At 45.9% G+C, this 18,132-nt stretch overlaps 1 protein-coding gene across 1 annotated transcript in view; it reads left to right on the forward strand.

Annotated features, from left to right (window-relative positions):
* Nucleotides 1-18,132, forward strand: part of LOC142585539 (glutamate receptor ionotropic, kainate 2-like) — a 371,129-nt gene that overhangs the window by 341,968 nt on the left and 11,029 nt on the right. The window contains exons 9-12 of the mRNA XM_075696355.1: nucleotides 8,594-8,701; nucleotides 11,667-11,870; nucleotides 13,305-13,666; nucleotides 15,738-15,936. Coding sequence (XP_075552470.1) covers nucleotides 8,594-8,701; nucleotides 11,667-11,870; nucleotides 13,305-13,666; nucleotides 15,738-15,936 — 873 coding nt within the window. The remainder of the gene's footprint in view (nucleotides 1-8,593; nucleotides 8,702-11,666; nucleotides 11,871-13,304; nucleotides 13,667-15,737; nucleotides 15,937-18,132) is intronic.

Below are 18,132 nucleotides of genomic sequence, written 5' to 3' on the forward strand. Positions count from 1 at the left end.
CCTGAGATGCCCGAAAAGACCGAGTTCTTCTGTTCAACCCGTCATCTCGGTCAAAAGGAATGTTGATGCCCCCCCCTCCCCCCCAGCCTGCCGCGATACGGCGCTAGTTGCCGGATGTGCGGAATTCTGTGCACGTTCGCGAGCGCTTCCTTACATGCCATCATAGAACATTTATAGGCTTCTCCTGATTGCTTGCTCTTTTAGCGGAGCGTATACATCCCATTTCTCGGCAGCCTCCGCTGTGTCTCCATGGTTACGGCTTTCTTCCGCCGTGTATACGAGGTCGTGAGTTGTATTCGCGACCGCAGTACCCGTACTCTGATGTTGAAATGAATGCAAAAATGTACTAGGACTTCCATTCGGTGACCCGGTAAAAAAATCATGATTAGTTAAAATATTCCCGCCGCGTCCCAGTACGTAAGGTTTCTCCCATGGCTGAGCAATCGCTCTAAAGGAAACTAAATAGCTAGCCCCTAAACCACTGTGAGCTCGTAGGTGAGCGAGTGCTTTCTCTCTCACCTTCGCTTCCCCATTCCACGGGTGGTCTTTCCTCCTTGACGCAGACACGAAGGTAGTTACCACGTCAGCACTGAACGTCATGTTGGCTCTTCTCTTGTTTGAAAACATTATCGACTTTCGCTTATATGGGCGCCGCGCTTTCCGGCGAAACGCTGTTGCCGCCGCACGCGCAGCGCAGAAAGCGATACACGAGGTGAAATCGGTTGATTACGCGCGACAAGCAAGCGAAATGATGAGACGTAGCGGAGGTTGTGAGTGCGTGGCAAAGGGGAGGCAGATCGGGACTGATTGATGTCCCTCTTAGATAGACCAATCGGTGACGTCACGTGTATGATTCTGCAGGCGGTATGCGACGTGCGAAGAACGGACCAAAAAAGTTCGGAGAGGAGTACGCGATGGGTTTCAAAGGAAAGTTTTTTTTTTTTGTGAACTCTCCCGGACTTTCCTGACCGTGGCTGCTGCCTTCCCCAATAGCTAATACCTTAAATAAAAATTCACCTACGTACCCGTTGGCGGAATCGAACCTCGGTCTCCCAGCACTGCGGATCAGTGCTGTAACCATCAGGCCACGATCGCACATGCACTTCTAGCGGGCCAACGCTAACTAGCTGTTTGAGATGATCGCCGCATGCATCACATTGCGTAGCACGGAAGCGCGAGGGCCCACGCGCGCACGCCGGTTTCCTTTAGGCCAAAAACGCAGGAATGAAATGGGCGAATTTGACTGATTTGACTGAGCATTTGATTAGTCCCTTCACGAAAGCGTCGCTTCACTGAATTCCAATATGTGCGTTAGATCTGCACGATTTTCTTTATATCGGATGTGGCTACGGGCCCTTTAATGCATTCTCTTACCAATCAATCAGTCATTAAATCAAGCAGTACATTTCCGGTACACAGATATTAATATTCTTCGTTTAGAATAGTTCATATTCTCGATAGTGCTGGCCGTCGTGCCAAAGGTCAAACGACAATGGCGTCTGAGGTCCAACCTCAAACAACGAGGACGACGACGCCAGAGGGCGGGAGCGCCGCTGGTAGCTCTACTCCGGTGCAGCTCTGCGTAGGCGAAGGTGCTTGGGTCCTCCGACCGCGCAACTTACGAACGCAGCAAGTGTTTTCACCGATGCGTTATTTAATGTCTTTATAGCCTTGCGTTTAGCAGATTGATTGAACTTTACGTAGCTGTGAAAATGCTGATGCGCTCCCCCGGTATGTGCTGTGGAGTCCTTAGTCCAAGGCCGCAGCAGCCCGGCTGTCCACTGCGATGTACTAATCATCTCTTTCTGATAAGTAAATGTAAGTAGCTGATTAGTAGATGTAATCATCTGTTACTGATTAGTACTAATTAATTATTAATGCGAATACATTGTATGACTCATGAGGCGGCGTTAGCGCGATCACACGATGGTCCAAAAATCAAGGCAGTTCAAGTGAGCCAGTCGAGGCAGTTGACGACGCCAGTTAAGGTAGAGTGGATTAAGGCACAGTGAATTAGGCGAATTAAGGCAAAGTTAAATAAATAGAGTTAAGGCCTCGAACCCAAGACCATTGGTGGAAGTCGAACCCGTGACCGTTGGTGTCAATTAGGGCGATGTTAATTAATAGCAGTTTCTAAGATATAGTTAGGGCACTCGAACCCGCGACCTTTAGCGGGAGTCCAACACAGTGCCTTTGGTGGTCATTAAGGCGTAGTTAATTAAGGCAGAGCGGATTAAGACGCATATTTAATTACAATAGAGTTCATTATGACACTCGATCACGACCGCTGGTAGAAGTCGAACCCACTTACTTTTGTGATAATTAAGACGGAGTTAATTAATATTTAGTTAATTAAGGCACTCGAACCCACGATCGTTGGTGAGAGTCGAACCATCAACCTTTGGCGGTGGCAATGCTTTCGCATTCATCCACGTAGGAATAACTCGTTCTGTCTTTATTAGAACATAAGATATACAAATCAGATATTTCGTCAACGCAGTGCCCTTCGAATTTTCATTATTTGATCATGTAAAAACAATTAGCCTATTAGTACTAAAGTTGTATAATCAGCCGTTGTAGCTGTCCGCAGGTCAATGGGGTAATTAATTAGTACTAATGGGTGCTACTCATCAGCAGTTGTAGTGGTCAACAGGTCGGTCCGTGCACTTTTAAAATAGTAGGAATAAATCCAAGGCACCTTCTCTCGAGATACAAGGTGTCCCAGCTAACTTTAGTCAAAGTTTAAATATATGCGAATGCCACGTAGCTGGCCAGAACCAAGGTAACGTTATTTGCCGTCACTTGAAGATACTCAAATTATTGTTTTATCACGCCTAATTAGATAAGTAGTCCTAATTATTTAATGAACTTCGCAAATATTATAATTAGATTAAAAGTGTCACCGAGAAAGTTGTAGAGTGACATGAAAGACTCCCGACACAGCTTTTTGTTGCTCCAGTGCGTGCTACATAAAAGTTTTTCCGAGCGTGAAAGCAGCCCGGGAATACACGCAAAGTGGCTCGAGCGGCGGGATTCTTTCACACTCGGAAAAGCACTTTTAAGTAGCGCGTATTGAGGAACAGAAAGATGTGTCGGGAGTTCTTCATGTCGCGCTACAATTTTACCATTGACACTTTTCATATAATTATATATTTCAGAAATTTATTAAATAATAATACTAATTACCTTACTATGCGGAATGCAAAAAAAAAATTGAGCATCTCCAAGTGAGGACAAACAACATTACCTTGGTTTTGTTCAGCTACTTGGCCTTCGCATATTTTAAAACTCTGGCTAAAAGTTAGCTGGGACACCCTGTACATACAAACTCTCAGAACTTCATCCCGGGTTGAAAAAAAAATGAAGCGTGCGCCATTTCTTTTATCATAGCACCACATTCACAAGTGCAATGTTAAAACCAACGTGAGTTGTGCTCGCTTGGTGAGCATACTTGTGCATTGAAGACAGGTTCTCGGTGCAGGAACGGAGCATAAATGTGCATCAAATAAAATTGGATGACATGGGCCGTAAACACGTCAAATTGCACAGAGCATTGAAAACGCTCAAGAGCGTCGCAAGAAGCACGGAGACTGCGGCAGAACACGTGTGTAATAAATAGCGCCAAAACGCGTGAACAGTCGCGGACAGCGCTTCTCCGCCCCGTCGTCCGCGCCGTGCTGACCGAGCAAAGTGCGACACCAGCGCCACGAGATGCGAGGATCGGTGGTGGGTCCACGCAGTCACTGGAGTTTGAAAACTGAACCTAGTCTAGTAACGTTATGTGCCACTGCATCTCAGGTTTCTATAAAAGAAATGAAGATCTTGTGCTGCTGAGCGCACAGCTTCAAGATATGGCTGCAACAGAACCAAATAGCGGCGCAGCCTTCCTTACCTGCTGCTTCCCGGAATGACAGAGTCATTTGTACGCTGGGACAAATGACTGTGAGCGCCATACTTCGGGCGCCTGATTGTGTACTTTTCCGGTTCAGTTGAGAGCAAGAGTAGGAATTATGCGAGGCTGGTACGCCATGAACATCTTTCGGAAAAGTTTGTGCAAGAAGTTGAAAAAAAAAAGATGCGGATGATATACTACCATGCCACATCATTGGGAAGAAGATCACAGATTACGAAGCAGTTTCCTCTTTTTTTTTCAATAATGCAAACCAGAGCACACATCCCATTTTGCGTAAACACTTTTGTACGCTGGAGAAGACCACGCGTTGAACTAGTAAATTCAAGCATAACATTAAAGGAAGAGTAACTGAGTAATGCAAGTGAGTAGCGGCGATGCTTCATGCAGACTGCCAAAAACATCATCAATATTGAACTGTAAGCAATACAATGCTATAATCTACGTTGGTTTCATGCGAGGCCTGGTCTGCGCCACGAAAAAGTAGTCGGTGGTGATATTTGCTTATTGTGTGTTTACAACACGCACATGCAGCACCAAAACTTACGACTTAGCGTTAGTTAGAACGGTACTTGTGCCATTAGACCATAAATCACTTTTAGTTTCTCTTTCTTCTGTCGATGTAAATTATTCTGGCGACTTCCACTTGTATGACTTAGGGCAGCATTCATAGCATCTTGGAACGCTTGTACATTTTTCAGTTAGCTTTCTTTATATGAAAGTGCACGCTATACCATCACACATCTTTGCGTTCCCTAGTATTGTTCTTCGCCAACTGACCGCCTACGTTAATAAATGTGCTCGCTGTTGCAATCAGCCCCGGCACCTGTTTTTACAAAGCATAGCACATAAATCTTTGCGTGATCACGATCTATAATTTTTTTTTCATGAACTTAGCGTGAACTTAGTGGGAGAACTTAGTGGGAGAACATGCATGAACTTAGTGGGAGATGCAACATCAGCTTGCGTGTGCGAAATGCCTCAATGCTATTAGATAAGTTGTAGGCTGCGCGCTTACGATGCTTAAAAATATATGTTTAGATCACCCTGTTTCCAGAACATTCTGTACTTCTTACATGAAAAATTTATCGGCCTTGGGTTCCACCAGAATACTCAAACACACAATGTCTAAATGTTTCAAACAGTGCGCTAATCTCAAACACTGCTCAAGTCTGCAACTCTAAATTCTAGGCCACGTGTCCGGACCTTACGACCACTCGGATTCGAAGATCTCAAGGTCTCCTTGGGATGTTTCGAGAAACTCTTGACACCGCTATGATATATGCGTACCACCTCAGCCATTACAATCTCTGCAGAACAAATACCATTTCATTTAGAGATACGCTTTTCTCTATTAAAGAAAATTGCAATAAAACTAAAAGGGGACCGTACTTAAAAAAAGTAGTTGGTGCGAAAGCGTGTTACCTAAGAACAGTTAATAAAGGGAAAATGAGACATTCACCTAAACGCAGCGAATTGCTACAAAGGAAACGTAGGAGCGCAATTAGTAACAATTTGCTACGTTTGGGTGGGTGTCTCATTTCCCTTTTATTATTTACTTCTCCCCAGCCTGCGGGTTCCCGCAGAACTATTACATCAAACTCGTGCCTTTGCTTCGAGTTGTTGATGAATTCGACTTCGCCCTGCCATCGGACCAGGACAAATTTTTCGTCAACTGCGAGGCTCTTTCTTTCGAAGAACCCGTATGGGTTTCCTATATAGCAATTTTCTACGTTCGGGTGGATGTCTAATTTTCCCTCTATTAACTACTTCTCTCCACCTTGCGGGTTCCCGCGGAACTATTATACCTAAGAACAGGCTCCGAGAGAGACGACGGCAAGCACCCTACGATTGCAGGCGGCCCGGCAAATGCACACAGTTCTAGATAAACGGAAGGTGAAGCGGGGCGTCCGGGAATTGCAGTATTCCTTTTATCCCGTCACCCTCTCTCCCTCAGGTAACTGCGGGAGAGGGCTCCCTCGCCGGGTAAATGGGTGGCAGCTGCCTTGCGCGTCGTCGCTGATGCCTCTGGCGACAACGCTCCCGTGACGAATAGGCTGATATGTGTAGCTACCTACGCTACCGCTGCGTGTGGGCCGGTTAATGGCCTTTCCCTCCCATTTTGTCTTTCTCCCGTGCAGGGTAGCCAACCGGGCTCAGTCCTGATTAATCTCCCGGCATTTCCGTTTATCCTTTTGTCTCTCTCTCTGGTTAATGGCGCTATTCTCTACGAGAATTACGCAAGCAAACAATAAAGCCTACGTAAATGCGCTGCAACAATGCGTATAAGTCTTCATTCCTGTAACAAAGCGAACAGATGTTTCGGCTATTCGCCTACATTGACTTCGATGGTTTTCCCGCAATTTTCATTCGATTGAAATCGAGCGGACTCGTTGCTCTCCGAAAAGAAGTGCTCGCCGAAAATCAATGAGCCCGTGTTCTGCCTTAGCGACGCCGCTTCTCCTGCAGTCGCCCTCTGAGCGGGACCCCGTCGGTCTTCTTAGACGCACCGCGGTGTCCACGCTCGCGCGCACCGCGAAAGCAATCTGGCCGTTGCGGCTATTGATCTCCGATGTCGTGTCGTCGCCGCGGTGAGTGGGAGGCCTTCCCACGCTAATGAACGCCACGCGCTTGCCAAAGGCTGGACACGGGCCGGGGGCCGGGGATGGTATACGCGCGCGCGGCCCAAATGATCGGCCGACGCGGTCGCAACCCCCCCGCCCGATCCTCTGGAGCCACGCGGCTTCTTCGCCTTCAAAGCGAGGAAAGGCCCCAGATGAAGGATTTAATGAATCCCCTAATGACTGCCTCCCAAGTGGCTCGTTGCTGATGCGCGGAGGAGGAGAAAGTGCGCGCTCCGTCCGCCGCTCGCGCCGGGCCTCGCGCGACCTTTCTCGCGCGGCTTGAACTAATTTTCGCTCTTTGTCGGCGGCCGCGTTCTTCTCCCCGTTTTCTTCCTCGTGCACGAGTCGTTTCTTTCTTTTAGGACGTCACGCTTCTTTTCTCTCTTTTTTGGCCAGATCCTCTACTTTTTCCCACCGTATCTGCGCCACTCAGGACTGGGGCAAGATTCGGAAATAAACAGCACGTGCAACATTGACTATAGTATACGTACAGCTCCATAATAGAATTCAAGTTTAATACTTCTGCCACGATGCGATGTTCCATGTGTTATGAAATGTGGCGGACAACAGCGCCTCAAGCAGACACCTCTCCCTTTGTGTTTTGTTTACTACTCAGACAAACGGCAGTTGTGAACGCATGGTAACGTTTAACATCAAATCACCACTCTCGTCTTGGACAAAACATTGACGAAATTAAACATTTGCCGTCAACACCGCCGCTAATTATCGTCATTCAAAGCTAACAGCACGGAAAGCTTCGCTAACATCGATTCCCACAGTGCATGAGATCTGCATAATTTTTAATATAATTTTCTTTTTGCTGTCGCATACAGAATGCGTCATTTGTGCGAAATCACGAACGTTCATCGGTTAGAACCACTAAAAGATTTATGAATAGGTTCAAAGAGCTGTTAATGGTGAGGGAAACTAATATTAAAGTCCCCACTAAAAAGAAATCACCGCTAAATCACTCCGTACAGATGGTTAACCAGTGAAGCTGAAACGTGCAGTCCAGGTGTTTACGACTGGATTAATCCCACCGGTTCATTAAACAACGGTTTGGTAGGCTGCCTGATCCTCGGTACGCAGTTGCTACTTGCGCTAGCCTACGCGAGCCTGCTATTGTGCCCGCGCTGCAGCATCGGCACGGCGTAGACGAGCTCGTTCCCGGTTCTGCTCGCGGCGTTGCTGATCGAAAGCTTCCTGCTCCTCAGGAATACGTGCGACGCGTGGCCTGCCAATTTCGGAGCCGGAGAAAAACTGCTGCGCTGCGCACTCGGCTGCGCCGGAGAGCAACGTCACCACTGGCGCAGCCAATTGCGCGCCTCGCTTTCATTTATTTTTCGCCCATGCGCACTGGGTTGCGCCGGAGCAGACGTCCGTCTGTCGCACAGGCGACATACGGTCGGACATACGAATCGGCTATGCATATACAGCTTCGCTGTGAAAGTTCAGGACATTAGCTAAGTTTGCTAGTAATGGAAACACAGAACGTCTCTTTCACATTAAAGGGGCGAAGTTGCACGACAAGAGCAGTGAAAGTTTAATCTGTCAAAACTGAGTACAAATTTACCTTGCTTTGAAACGTTGTTCTGCTGGCTGGCTGATATGCGCAGATAAAAGACGAACGTATATCGAGAAATCACGATGCTCCTTATCTGGTAGGCTGCTCTTGCGGTCCGCCAATGGACGTCTGATTACCCATATTCAGTTTTCTCAACCACTGGCTAATAGACCCAGTCATAGACAATGTATGTCGATACACTCGACTCGAAACCCATAGCTGCCGGTGTTGAGTACGGCTGCTTTGTCCAGTGAACTACTAAGTAATTTTCTTGCCACCTGAATTACTTTATCTTAATTTTCTTTGCTCCTCAAAATTTTAATACTATTGAAAATATTCAATATACTTCCTGTATTCGATCGCATGTATGCTGCCTAGTTCAAACTGTGTTGTTTCATCCATCTTACTGCTATTCCTGTTTAGGTGGCGCCGGAGATTGTTCCTTGGAAGTCGTCTCACGCTACGTTCTTGCCTGACTTTTCATTCATCTTTCAGGTGGGGCACTGGACACCTAGAGACAACGTGACCGTAGAAGACAACGTAACGTCTGACTACGATTCCCTTCTTATCAAAGACAAGACCTTGATTGTGACCACAGTTCTCGTAAGTATCAAAGGTCGCAATAAAAAGAAGGAACAGGGCGGTTGCCTATTGTTTATCGGACATGGTAAATTAATTGTTGCACATGACACTGACTTTCATCGTGCACGTAGAACATTTAGTGCACCTAATCCAAAATGACACTATCAGCGAGGCTAGGCTAATGAGACTCTAGGCTAACGTAACTACGCTTTATTACATAGAATGTGCAGTACTGCTCAATCTGCTCTGACAATATGAATACGAGACCCTTTGAAAACTATACTTGTTTGTGTCTTATAGCGTATCACTTTTTGCCGCCGTTACCTGTTTCCTAATTTTGCTATTATATGACGCAAATATCTGCTAGCTCATGTATTACGTTTTACTGCTGGCTTAGTGGCTATAGTGTTCTATTGCTGAACACGAAGTCTCGGGTTCAACTCCTGGTCGCAGCGATCTTATTCCAATGGAGGCGAAATGTGAAAAAAGCTCATGCTAAGTGCACAAGCGTTTAAAGGACAAAAACAATATCGGCGCTGAAGAACACGAGGTCGACGTACACGGTGGTTAAAAGGATTAAATGATAGAATGTAGATTATATTTCTCTATTTTGTGTCTTTTTCATGTTCATTATTCACTAATTTCTCTTCTTATTTTATCGTATTTCCCCCACATTTACTTTGACCTTGTCTTCTTTAGTGTCGACATTCGTTTGACCATTCTTTTCCTGGAAGTGCTTATAAGAAAGATAGCCAGCGGTGCGTTAACGTTAACCTATTCCACACTTTTCTATTCCAATTCTACAATCAGCCCTCGACGATTGGTCAAAAAGTTTTCTAGTCACTACCCACTCCGCCGGTATGCCACGCGAGGTCATGAAAACTGCGAGAACGGCCCATCTAATATGATATGCGCCCACTGATTATGCATGATTAGACCGAACGAATGATAATAATTTTTGATTCGACACCTTTGTCGCCATTAGCGAAAAAGGCGTCGTTTGACCGAATGCTATTGGTAAAACGTTTTTGGGCTACGCCCACTTGATCTGTCTGTCACGCGAGGTTGCAAAATCACGAAAACTCACCACGTCAAAGTGACGTGTACGTGCTAAAGACGCATTAATATGCCGAACAAAACTGTAAGTTATTTCTGAATAGCCGGAGACTGCCCCGTTCCAAAAGAAATAGAAGATGTATGCCGTCGATCGCTGTGGCACTGGCTGCTCTCAGCTGCTGAGGAGCATGGATTTATTTGCGTATAAGATTTTGCGTGGCAGTATATAACGTTATCAAGACTATTCGGCACGTATACGACATCACTCTGCCGACAATACTTTGCTGAGGATGCGTTCTTAAAGCCATTCTTAACCTTCCGTTGCATGCCGCCGCGATTTACGAACAGCCACCGCAAGCTAAGTAAGAAGAAGCGTACCAATCGCAGACGCCGGCACCACCCTCCACATCAGGACGTCTACTTCCACTTTGCTGGTTCGGCCCAATCGAAATTACCTACATTTGAGCGTGCTCTCCGCCTCTTTTCAGCCAATTAGATCAGAAAAACTGCTCAATGTAGGCAACGCTATTCGCTTTAAAAGCAAAAGAAAGTGACATGCTATGGACGAGTAGTGCGTTTGATTGGGCTTTTCAAGCAACGCTGTGTGTTACCGCCCAATGCTTGAGTCGTTGGTTACGTAAATTCGACGTCAGGGAAGTGGAATCAAAACAGATTGGAATAGTTTTACGTTACAGGGCTATTGGTCCTAAATACTCCAAACCCGTGTGAAGTCAGCAACGAAAGTCTTGCCTTAACAATGTGCACGCTGGGGATTCCCAGGTGGTCAAAATTAACCTGGATCTCCGCGCCACGGCGTCTCCAACAACGTTAGGGCTGCTTTGAGAAGTTAAAGATCCTGAATAAGCGATTATGCGCACGCTATATTCACATTTGAAAATGCCTCCAGTGCAATTGTTTAATATTCTGAGTGCACAAGAACGTAGTTCTGTAAAACTAGCGATAATAATGTTCTTTTAATTTTTAATTGAGAGCGACTTTCGGAGCATGATTTTAGCGAAAATTAAGATTTGCGGGTTTTCCACGTCAGTGAATGCCTCGAGCCAATGACGACGACTATCGTACATAGTCATTTCGTTTTCTGACTAATCGGGTAGTGTGGAGTCTCAAGGAACTCTGACCACAGTTATCAAGCAAAATAGTTATCTGACAGTTCGCATGCACCTTTCATACCTTTAGTTCATTTAATATCAGTAGTATGTAAACGAGCGCGACAGAAGGCTCAAACATCTCCAAATTCACTTTCACTGCGGTTTAGCAATTTGAACAGATAGCTTCTCAATAACTTTACTATATATTTTTTGTTTCATGGTATTTCATTTCGTAAAGTTAAACCTACTGGCGTGAGGGTAGTATCAATAATACCTAAAGGGACACTAAATAAAAAACGTCAACCCAACTTAGACGCATATATTACTCGTCTATAACTGTATTTTTATGTGTGCCAATATATGAGTGTTGCGTAGAAACCGAACGTCTCACTGCTGAACTTGAATTTGAACGGGCCAGTTTACATAAGTGCCACGTGAACTTTCTCTACAAATCTACAACTATCTAGTACAACTATGTATCTAGTACAACTATGTAGAGGTACAGCCAGTTCATTCAAGTATAGAACAATACTTGTGTTAACCGGATCAACATTAGCACTTCTTTCAGAGTAGTGCTTAAAATAGCGAAGACGCATGCACATGCCTCCAATAACACCAATAGCATGCACAATTATAACTGTGTTCTTGCATCCCCACCCTCCTCTTTTTACTCGCGTGTGTATGGGTGTCTCCAGTATGTTAAAGCACAACGCTTTGCAATGTGGGCCTAACTTTATTGTACAAAAAGTATACCCCTTACACACTGTGCAGATTATCGCGCTATCGGCTCAATCATTCGTCTCTTTGCTGTCTAACCGCAGACTGATCCGTACATGATGCTCAAGGAGTCGGCGGCAGACCTGCAAGGCAACGATCGCTTCGAAGGCTACTGTGTAGACCTCCTGAAGGAGCTGTCTAAGCAGTTGAACTTCAAGTACGAGATCCGGCTGGTCAAGGACAGGGCTTACGGCATTCAGAACGCCAGTGGAGACTGGAACGGAATGATTGGAGAGATTGTCAACGGCGTAAGTGAGATCGACTCTTTGCAGCCCACACTTTGTGTGCTCCTGACGTACTTGAACACACACACACACACGCACACGCACACGCACACGCACACACACACACACACACACACACACACACACACACACACACACACACACACACACACACACACACACACACACACACACGAAAAAAAGAAGTGTCGTAGGAGGCGGCACTTCTTTAGAATTGCCGATTCGTACGTACTCCCTTTCTAGCCTCAGTTGCATACTTAATGTTGCTTCAAATATCGCAGCCTGTGATCGTTGTTTGTACTTGAGAATATTGTTATGTTTTCGCCATAAATATATTTCTTATTGCCTTGTAAATTTTACAGGTGTGCGGACACTAAAAACTGAAGTTCATGATGAGATGGCTTCAGTCTCCATGTGACGTAGTAAAAGTTCTTTTTTGTTAAAAAATACGACCCCTAAGAAGAGTCACTCTAGGTTTTATAGCATAGCTTGCAACGGGGGGGGGGGGGGCTAAATAATTGTGGTGTTTGCCTTTTCGTGCTTCTTTAATTACAGCGAAACTGTTCATGGTTAAGGTTTCGTGGATTTTTTCGTGTCTGTCAACCGATCTGCGCCTGCAAAAGCTTAGCTCGCGAATATGATGCACAATTACTTCTTTCTGTGAAAAAGCTTATAGGTCTCATCACTTGGATATGCATTTTCAGTAGATTAGTTAGCAATATGCGCTTTTTTCAAGATCAGTAGACTCTCAGATAGATAGAGAGAGAGAGAGATAACCGTTATATATTAGCCAGCAGATTGGCGGAGGAGGGGGGGCAGACAGAGAGAGAGAAAAAACATTTATTCGGACCATCGAGGTGGTTGCTCTTGAGGTCGAGTGGGTGGTGTCCTCATTCCAGGACTCCACTGGCCATGGCTGCTCGACGTACTTGCTGGACGAGAGCTTCTTGTCCCGCCAGGGTATCGCCGGTCAGCTGTACCTCCCACCGCTCAAATGACGTGCTAGGAGTCTTTAAGTGTTGAGGTTTGCCCTCGCACCCCCACGAGATGTAATTCCGCCTAGATGGCGGATACATTTATTTTTTTCTTGCTTACGGGGGTATGAGCCATTGCTTAAGGAGGTATGGGCCCTTCATCGTCTTACGTTACGGACAAATTTCTCGTTCGGAAGGCACAGAAGCGCTTACGCATTTACTAACAGAGCTAATGCGAGAATGTTTATGTCAGTGCCTATCGTCATGATGATCAACGATCAGGACAATAAACGTACCTTCGTTCAAAATTCTTTGTCACCTCTGTGTCATGTGCAACAGCTTCGCTCGTCCCCCACCTTCAGAGAGTGGGATGGCTCGTAATCTGTTTCTTTTCTTTTTTTCTTTACCCACGCGTTGAATGCCGGCCACTCAAATTTGTTTGTACGCACGCGCGCGCCCGCAGAAAGCGGATTTGGCCATCGCCGACCTGACAATTACATCGAAGCGAGAGGTGGCCGTGGACTTCACGATGCCGTTCATGAACACGGGCATCAGCATTCTCTTCAAGAAGCCCACGCAAAAGGTGACTACGCTGTTCAGCTTCCTGTCGCCCTTCAGCATGGAAGTGTGGGCGTACGTGGTGGGCGCCTACATCGGCGTCTCGGTGGTGCTCTTCCTGGTGGGCCGCCTGAGCCCCTACGAGTGGGACAACCCACACCCGTGTCGCCAGAACGACCAGGTCCTCGAGAACAGCTTCAGCCTGCTCAACTCGCTGTGGTTCACCATCGGCTCGCTCATGCAGCAAGGCTCGGACCTGGCGCCAAAGTGAGCTCTTTTCCACAACGGATTGTTTGCGCTGGCGTTATGTTGCGGCCGCGATCTTGTGGTTACTAGTATGTTTGAGAAGCTGCGTAAATAAGAAACGTAACGTTATGATAGCTGGACAGATGCGTTTTGCACTACGCGAAAAATCGACAACACTGATAATCTGGTGGAAAAATTAAACGGTCACAATCGAAAAGTGAAACAATGTACGCGTGATAAAGCGATGTACTCGGACCATCGTGACCGCCATGTTCGGCTGCTAGTTAGAGAGAAGCTGCGCCAGGGACTCCACGTCAGAATTATCCTTTGAGCTATCTCCCCTTACTCGAAACGTAGATAGATACAGAACTGCATAAGGGTGTGACATTGAGCTATTTGATTCAGAACAGCACAAAATACGAAGAGGCATACAAGGACACCAAACCTGTGATGTCTAACAACTGGCTTTGGCCTGTGGCATCGCGCAACAAATACCCGCCGTGGTTGCTCAGTGGCTATGGTGTTGGGCTGCTGAGCACGAGGTCGCGGGATCGGATCCCGGCCACGGCGGCCGCATTTCGATGGGGGTGAAATGCGAAAACACCCGTGTGCTTAGATTTAGGTGCACGTTAAAGAACCCCAGGTGGTCAAAATTTCCGGAGTCCTCCACTACGGCGTGCCTCATAATCAGAAAGTGGTTTTGGCACGTAAAACCCCAAATATTATTATTATTATCGCGCAACAAATGTTTCATAGCCACACAGAGTTTGTCACATGACGTCAGGTTATCAAAACACTACGAAAGCTAGAAGGATAGGGAATATGCTTACCTTTTCTAATGTTTATTTCTCTATCGTTACTTTAGTGGTGTTTTTATAACATCCGATCTCGTGGCAAACCACTTTCTGTTAAGGAACTTATTTACGGTGCAACACACTAAACAAAACCAGTTCTTAGCGCTCGCCAGGCATTTTTCTTGTCTCCGTCTTTGGTCCTTTTCTTTTTTCGCGCTCTTCCCACGCCTTGTAAGGTAGCTTCTAATAATTGGAAAACTATTCGAGGCCTAAGCTTGAAGGCATTGCTTAGAAGAACCCATCACCCCATTGCATATTAGACAGTGTGAATGGCACCATTTGCAGCCTGACGTAACCACAAATCATCTGTGAAAGAAGAGCAAGAACATCGTTCCGCGGTGCTTGTAAAAGCCGCAGAATTTTCGTTGCTATCTTCTCTGTGCTTTATCAGCAGGCTTAATTCACTGAGCAACATGTACACGAAAATCTTCTAGTTCAGAAATATCACTTAAGTCATTTTCTTTCGTTCTTTTTTATAGTTAGCCTGCATATTCTTTACGTACTCCAGTGCGGCATCTTTCTTTTTCGGTGTGACGACATAGTAACGCGAAGAAACAAAGTTAACGAACCTTAATAGACGAAATCACAGAGTAGTTTGTGTTTTCTCCCCACTCCTAAAATATTAAAAATATGTTTGCAGGCTTTGCAGATGTCAGTTCCATTTGTTTCACTTTTTCCACGGTTATAACCGGTAGTTTGTATATATGAAAAACAAGTTTCGTGCTTTAGTTTTGTTAGGTCGTCTTCTTTAGAATACTATGTTATCTGACCGGAAAAACACGCTATATAGAAGAAGGGAGCTGCTTACCAAAAAGTGCAACCTTGCTGCAAACTTGAGCGAGAGCAAAGCCATCATGAATGCTAAATCTCATTTGTAGTTTAGACCTACAGCACCTGCCGCTGCACTTCCACACACTGGAGAGTGCAAAACAATGGGAAGAGAAAAGGCACATACGTGTGATGCATACGTTTCAAGTAACTATATTAACGAGAGACATCATCACACTTTCGCGCTAATGAAACAATATACATTTTCATGGAGTCGCATTGGATGGACTAAAACTCTAACAACATGATATTAATGACAGTTTTCGTTTAAGATCTACAATTTCTCCAATTCTCTAGTAACGCGCATAATTTCTCCAATAACGCGCGGTTTATTGAGACAAAATTTTATCTTCCGCATGTCACAGACACTGTTTTACCTTGTAACGTCGATATTTATTTTTTTTCTACAGAGCCATGTCAACGAGAACAGTGGCTGGCATCTGGTACTTCTTCACGCTGATCATGATATCGTCCTACACGGCCAACCTGGCCGCCTTTCTCACCGTTGAGAAGACTGTTTATCCTATTGAAAACGCCGAGGACTTGGCAAAACAGTCGAAGATAAAATATGGCTGCCTCCGCTCAGGCAGCACACGGACCTTCTTCAACGTAAGTGTTCAACGATAGCGCTCTGCAGTCAAATGTGTTTCTTAAGCTGCAAATTCCGCCTCACTGTCTGTGCTACTTCGTAGTCGTTACCTTGATTTTATGACCAGATACTGGTAGGCCCACAATGCATTATTCCACTGCTTGTGGTAAGACTACAAACTGCTGTCTACGGACATCTGCGTGCATTCATCAGTTAACTTTTATCGTTGATATTTTCTCCGAGATCTTGGACTATACTACTGCGGAAGTTAGGCTGTATTCGACTCTTGCTGTTATAAAAAAATTAAGAAGATGTCTCCGCGCGATTGAGAAGAGAAAATTACATAATTATTGTACGACATTACACCACACCGGTACTACGCTTTTCTCCTCGCGCTTTCGCCATACCTTCGTCCTCCGCTTTCCGCCTCATTCTTCTGCTGCACCCTCCTCCTCCGCTTTTCTCCTCACGCTCTCTTCACTATTGCCGCCTTTCATCTCCCGCTGCTCTCGGCGTTCGCTCTTTCATCCTTCGATGTGCTCGTTCGCTCGGTTACGAGGTACGCCGACGCCCGCCGCAGGAACGGGCGCCCAAGGAGCTGCGCTTTTGGTGCCCGTGGCGCAGGCGCTGAACGATGGACGCGTTGGCAGACCGTTAGCGCCACCACGGAAGGCATGAAAAAACCTTGCCGTTCATACGTACACACCGCAACAAAGATTACGGTCCCCGTAAACGTTCCGAAAACGTTCAATTCCCGAGCAGCCTGTAAAATTGTATACGACAGTGTTAGCATATTTTAGTCGAGGCCCGCAATGCAAATACCAGAGTGCATTGTGAGGTTGCGGAGGTATTCAGTTTTTTTCTCAGATCTCGTGCCCCGCAATATTTTGTCGCCGGGTGTACGCATACCATTTCATTATGTCTCCCTGCCAATGCACGTCAAAACCGCCCGCACCACATCGCTGATACACGTCAAACCCCGTCGCTAATATGGAGAAACTAATAGAGAAGCTTGTAGACCAGAGCGCCTGAGAAAAGTGCGCGACCAAACTACAAAGCAGCACCAACCTGCATGCGATATAACCTTACGAGTGGCTCTTCATTCCTATAAAGCGATTGCTTGGCCTACGCAAAATGCCTATGGCGCCTGTACCTTTTCAGACCACACGATTATTACGAAGGTACTAGTTTAGGGGCTCGCCATAAGTCATACAGATATATTTAATGGACTCTGCGGTATGTCTTTATGATGCAGTGCGAAAATTGCAGTAGAAGTCACGTGCCACTTTAGGCTTCGCTGTCCGTTTATAAGGACTCTGGTTGCTCAAGTTTTCTAATACCTACTTTGCAAAGTTTGATGTTCAAAGCAAGCATTCAACAACCCTGTAATGCCCATACACAGTTCTACAGGAAATAATATTCACAGAATTTGTTCACCTTTATTTCTCGCCATGGAGGGTACATTGGCATTAACAACAATGAATTGTATGAGTGAAGATATTTAGCACGCTCGTCAGTAATTAGATTCTAAAACTTGGCTCAAGCCTATTAATGTGGCTACTTCCATTTCCCGTGCGCAAACTTAAACTTTGATGTCTCAAACGGCGCAGTATATAGAAGGTACGTTAGGCATTACAAGGTTAAAAGGGCCCTGAACCACTTTGGTGGTTGGGTGAAAAAAGCAGTCAGCGAGTAGCATACGCTGCTGTGAAAACATCTAAGCCAAATTTGGCAGTCGTGCGCGGTTCTTGGAACTCGCAAGCGAAGCGCAATGCCACCTTTTCCCCAAACGCTCTACTTTCAACGGGCGCCTTCTCTTCGCTCTTTTCTGGCTGCCATATTTCGTCATATAGCAGATTCCCATACGCGGCCAATATAGCTGACACCAATCAGGAAGGGCGTTTCGATGAGTGCGGTCTTGCGTGCTGTTAACTGGGTATCCTTATTGACGCAGTTTTATAAGTAGGCTGAAGTAAGCGAAACATCTTCGTTTCGAACTTCCGCAGGGATTAACTACTTCCCTAAGTGCGACTATCGCACAACGTTTCGCCGCGTCCACTCTCGTTGGGATGAAACTTTGGCCACAGTACTTGTCAGTGCCGTAGCTGTCGAGTCTGGCTAACTTCTATTAGTTTGGACACTCAACTAGTCTCTAACCACGCGAAACTCAAGTTCAGACAGCACGTGAGCAGCGTCGCTCACTCCTGGAAAACTTC

Source organism: Dermacentor variabilis, chromosome 6, assembly GCF_050947875.1.
Source record: "Dermacentor variabilis isolate Ectoservices chromosome 6, ASM5094787v1, whole genome shotgun sequence".
Lineage (NCBI taxonomy): Eukaryota > Metazoa > Arthropoda > Arachnida > Ixodida > Ixodidae > Dermacentor > Dermacentor variabilis.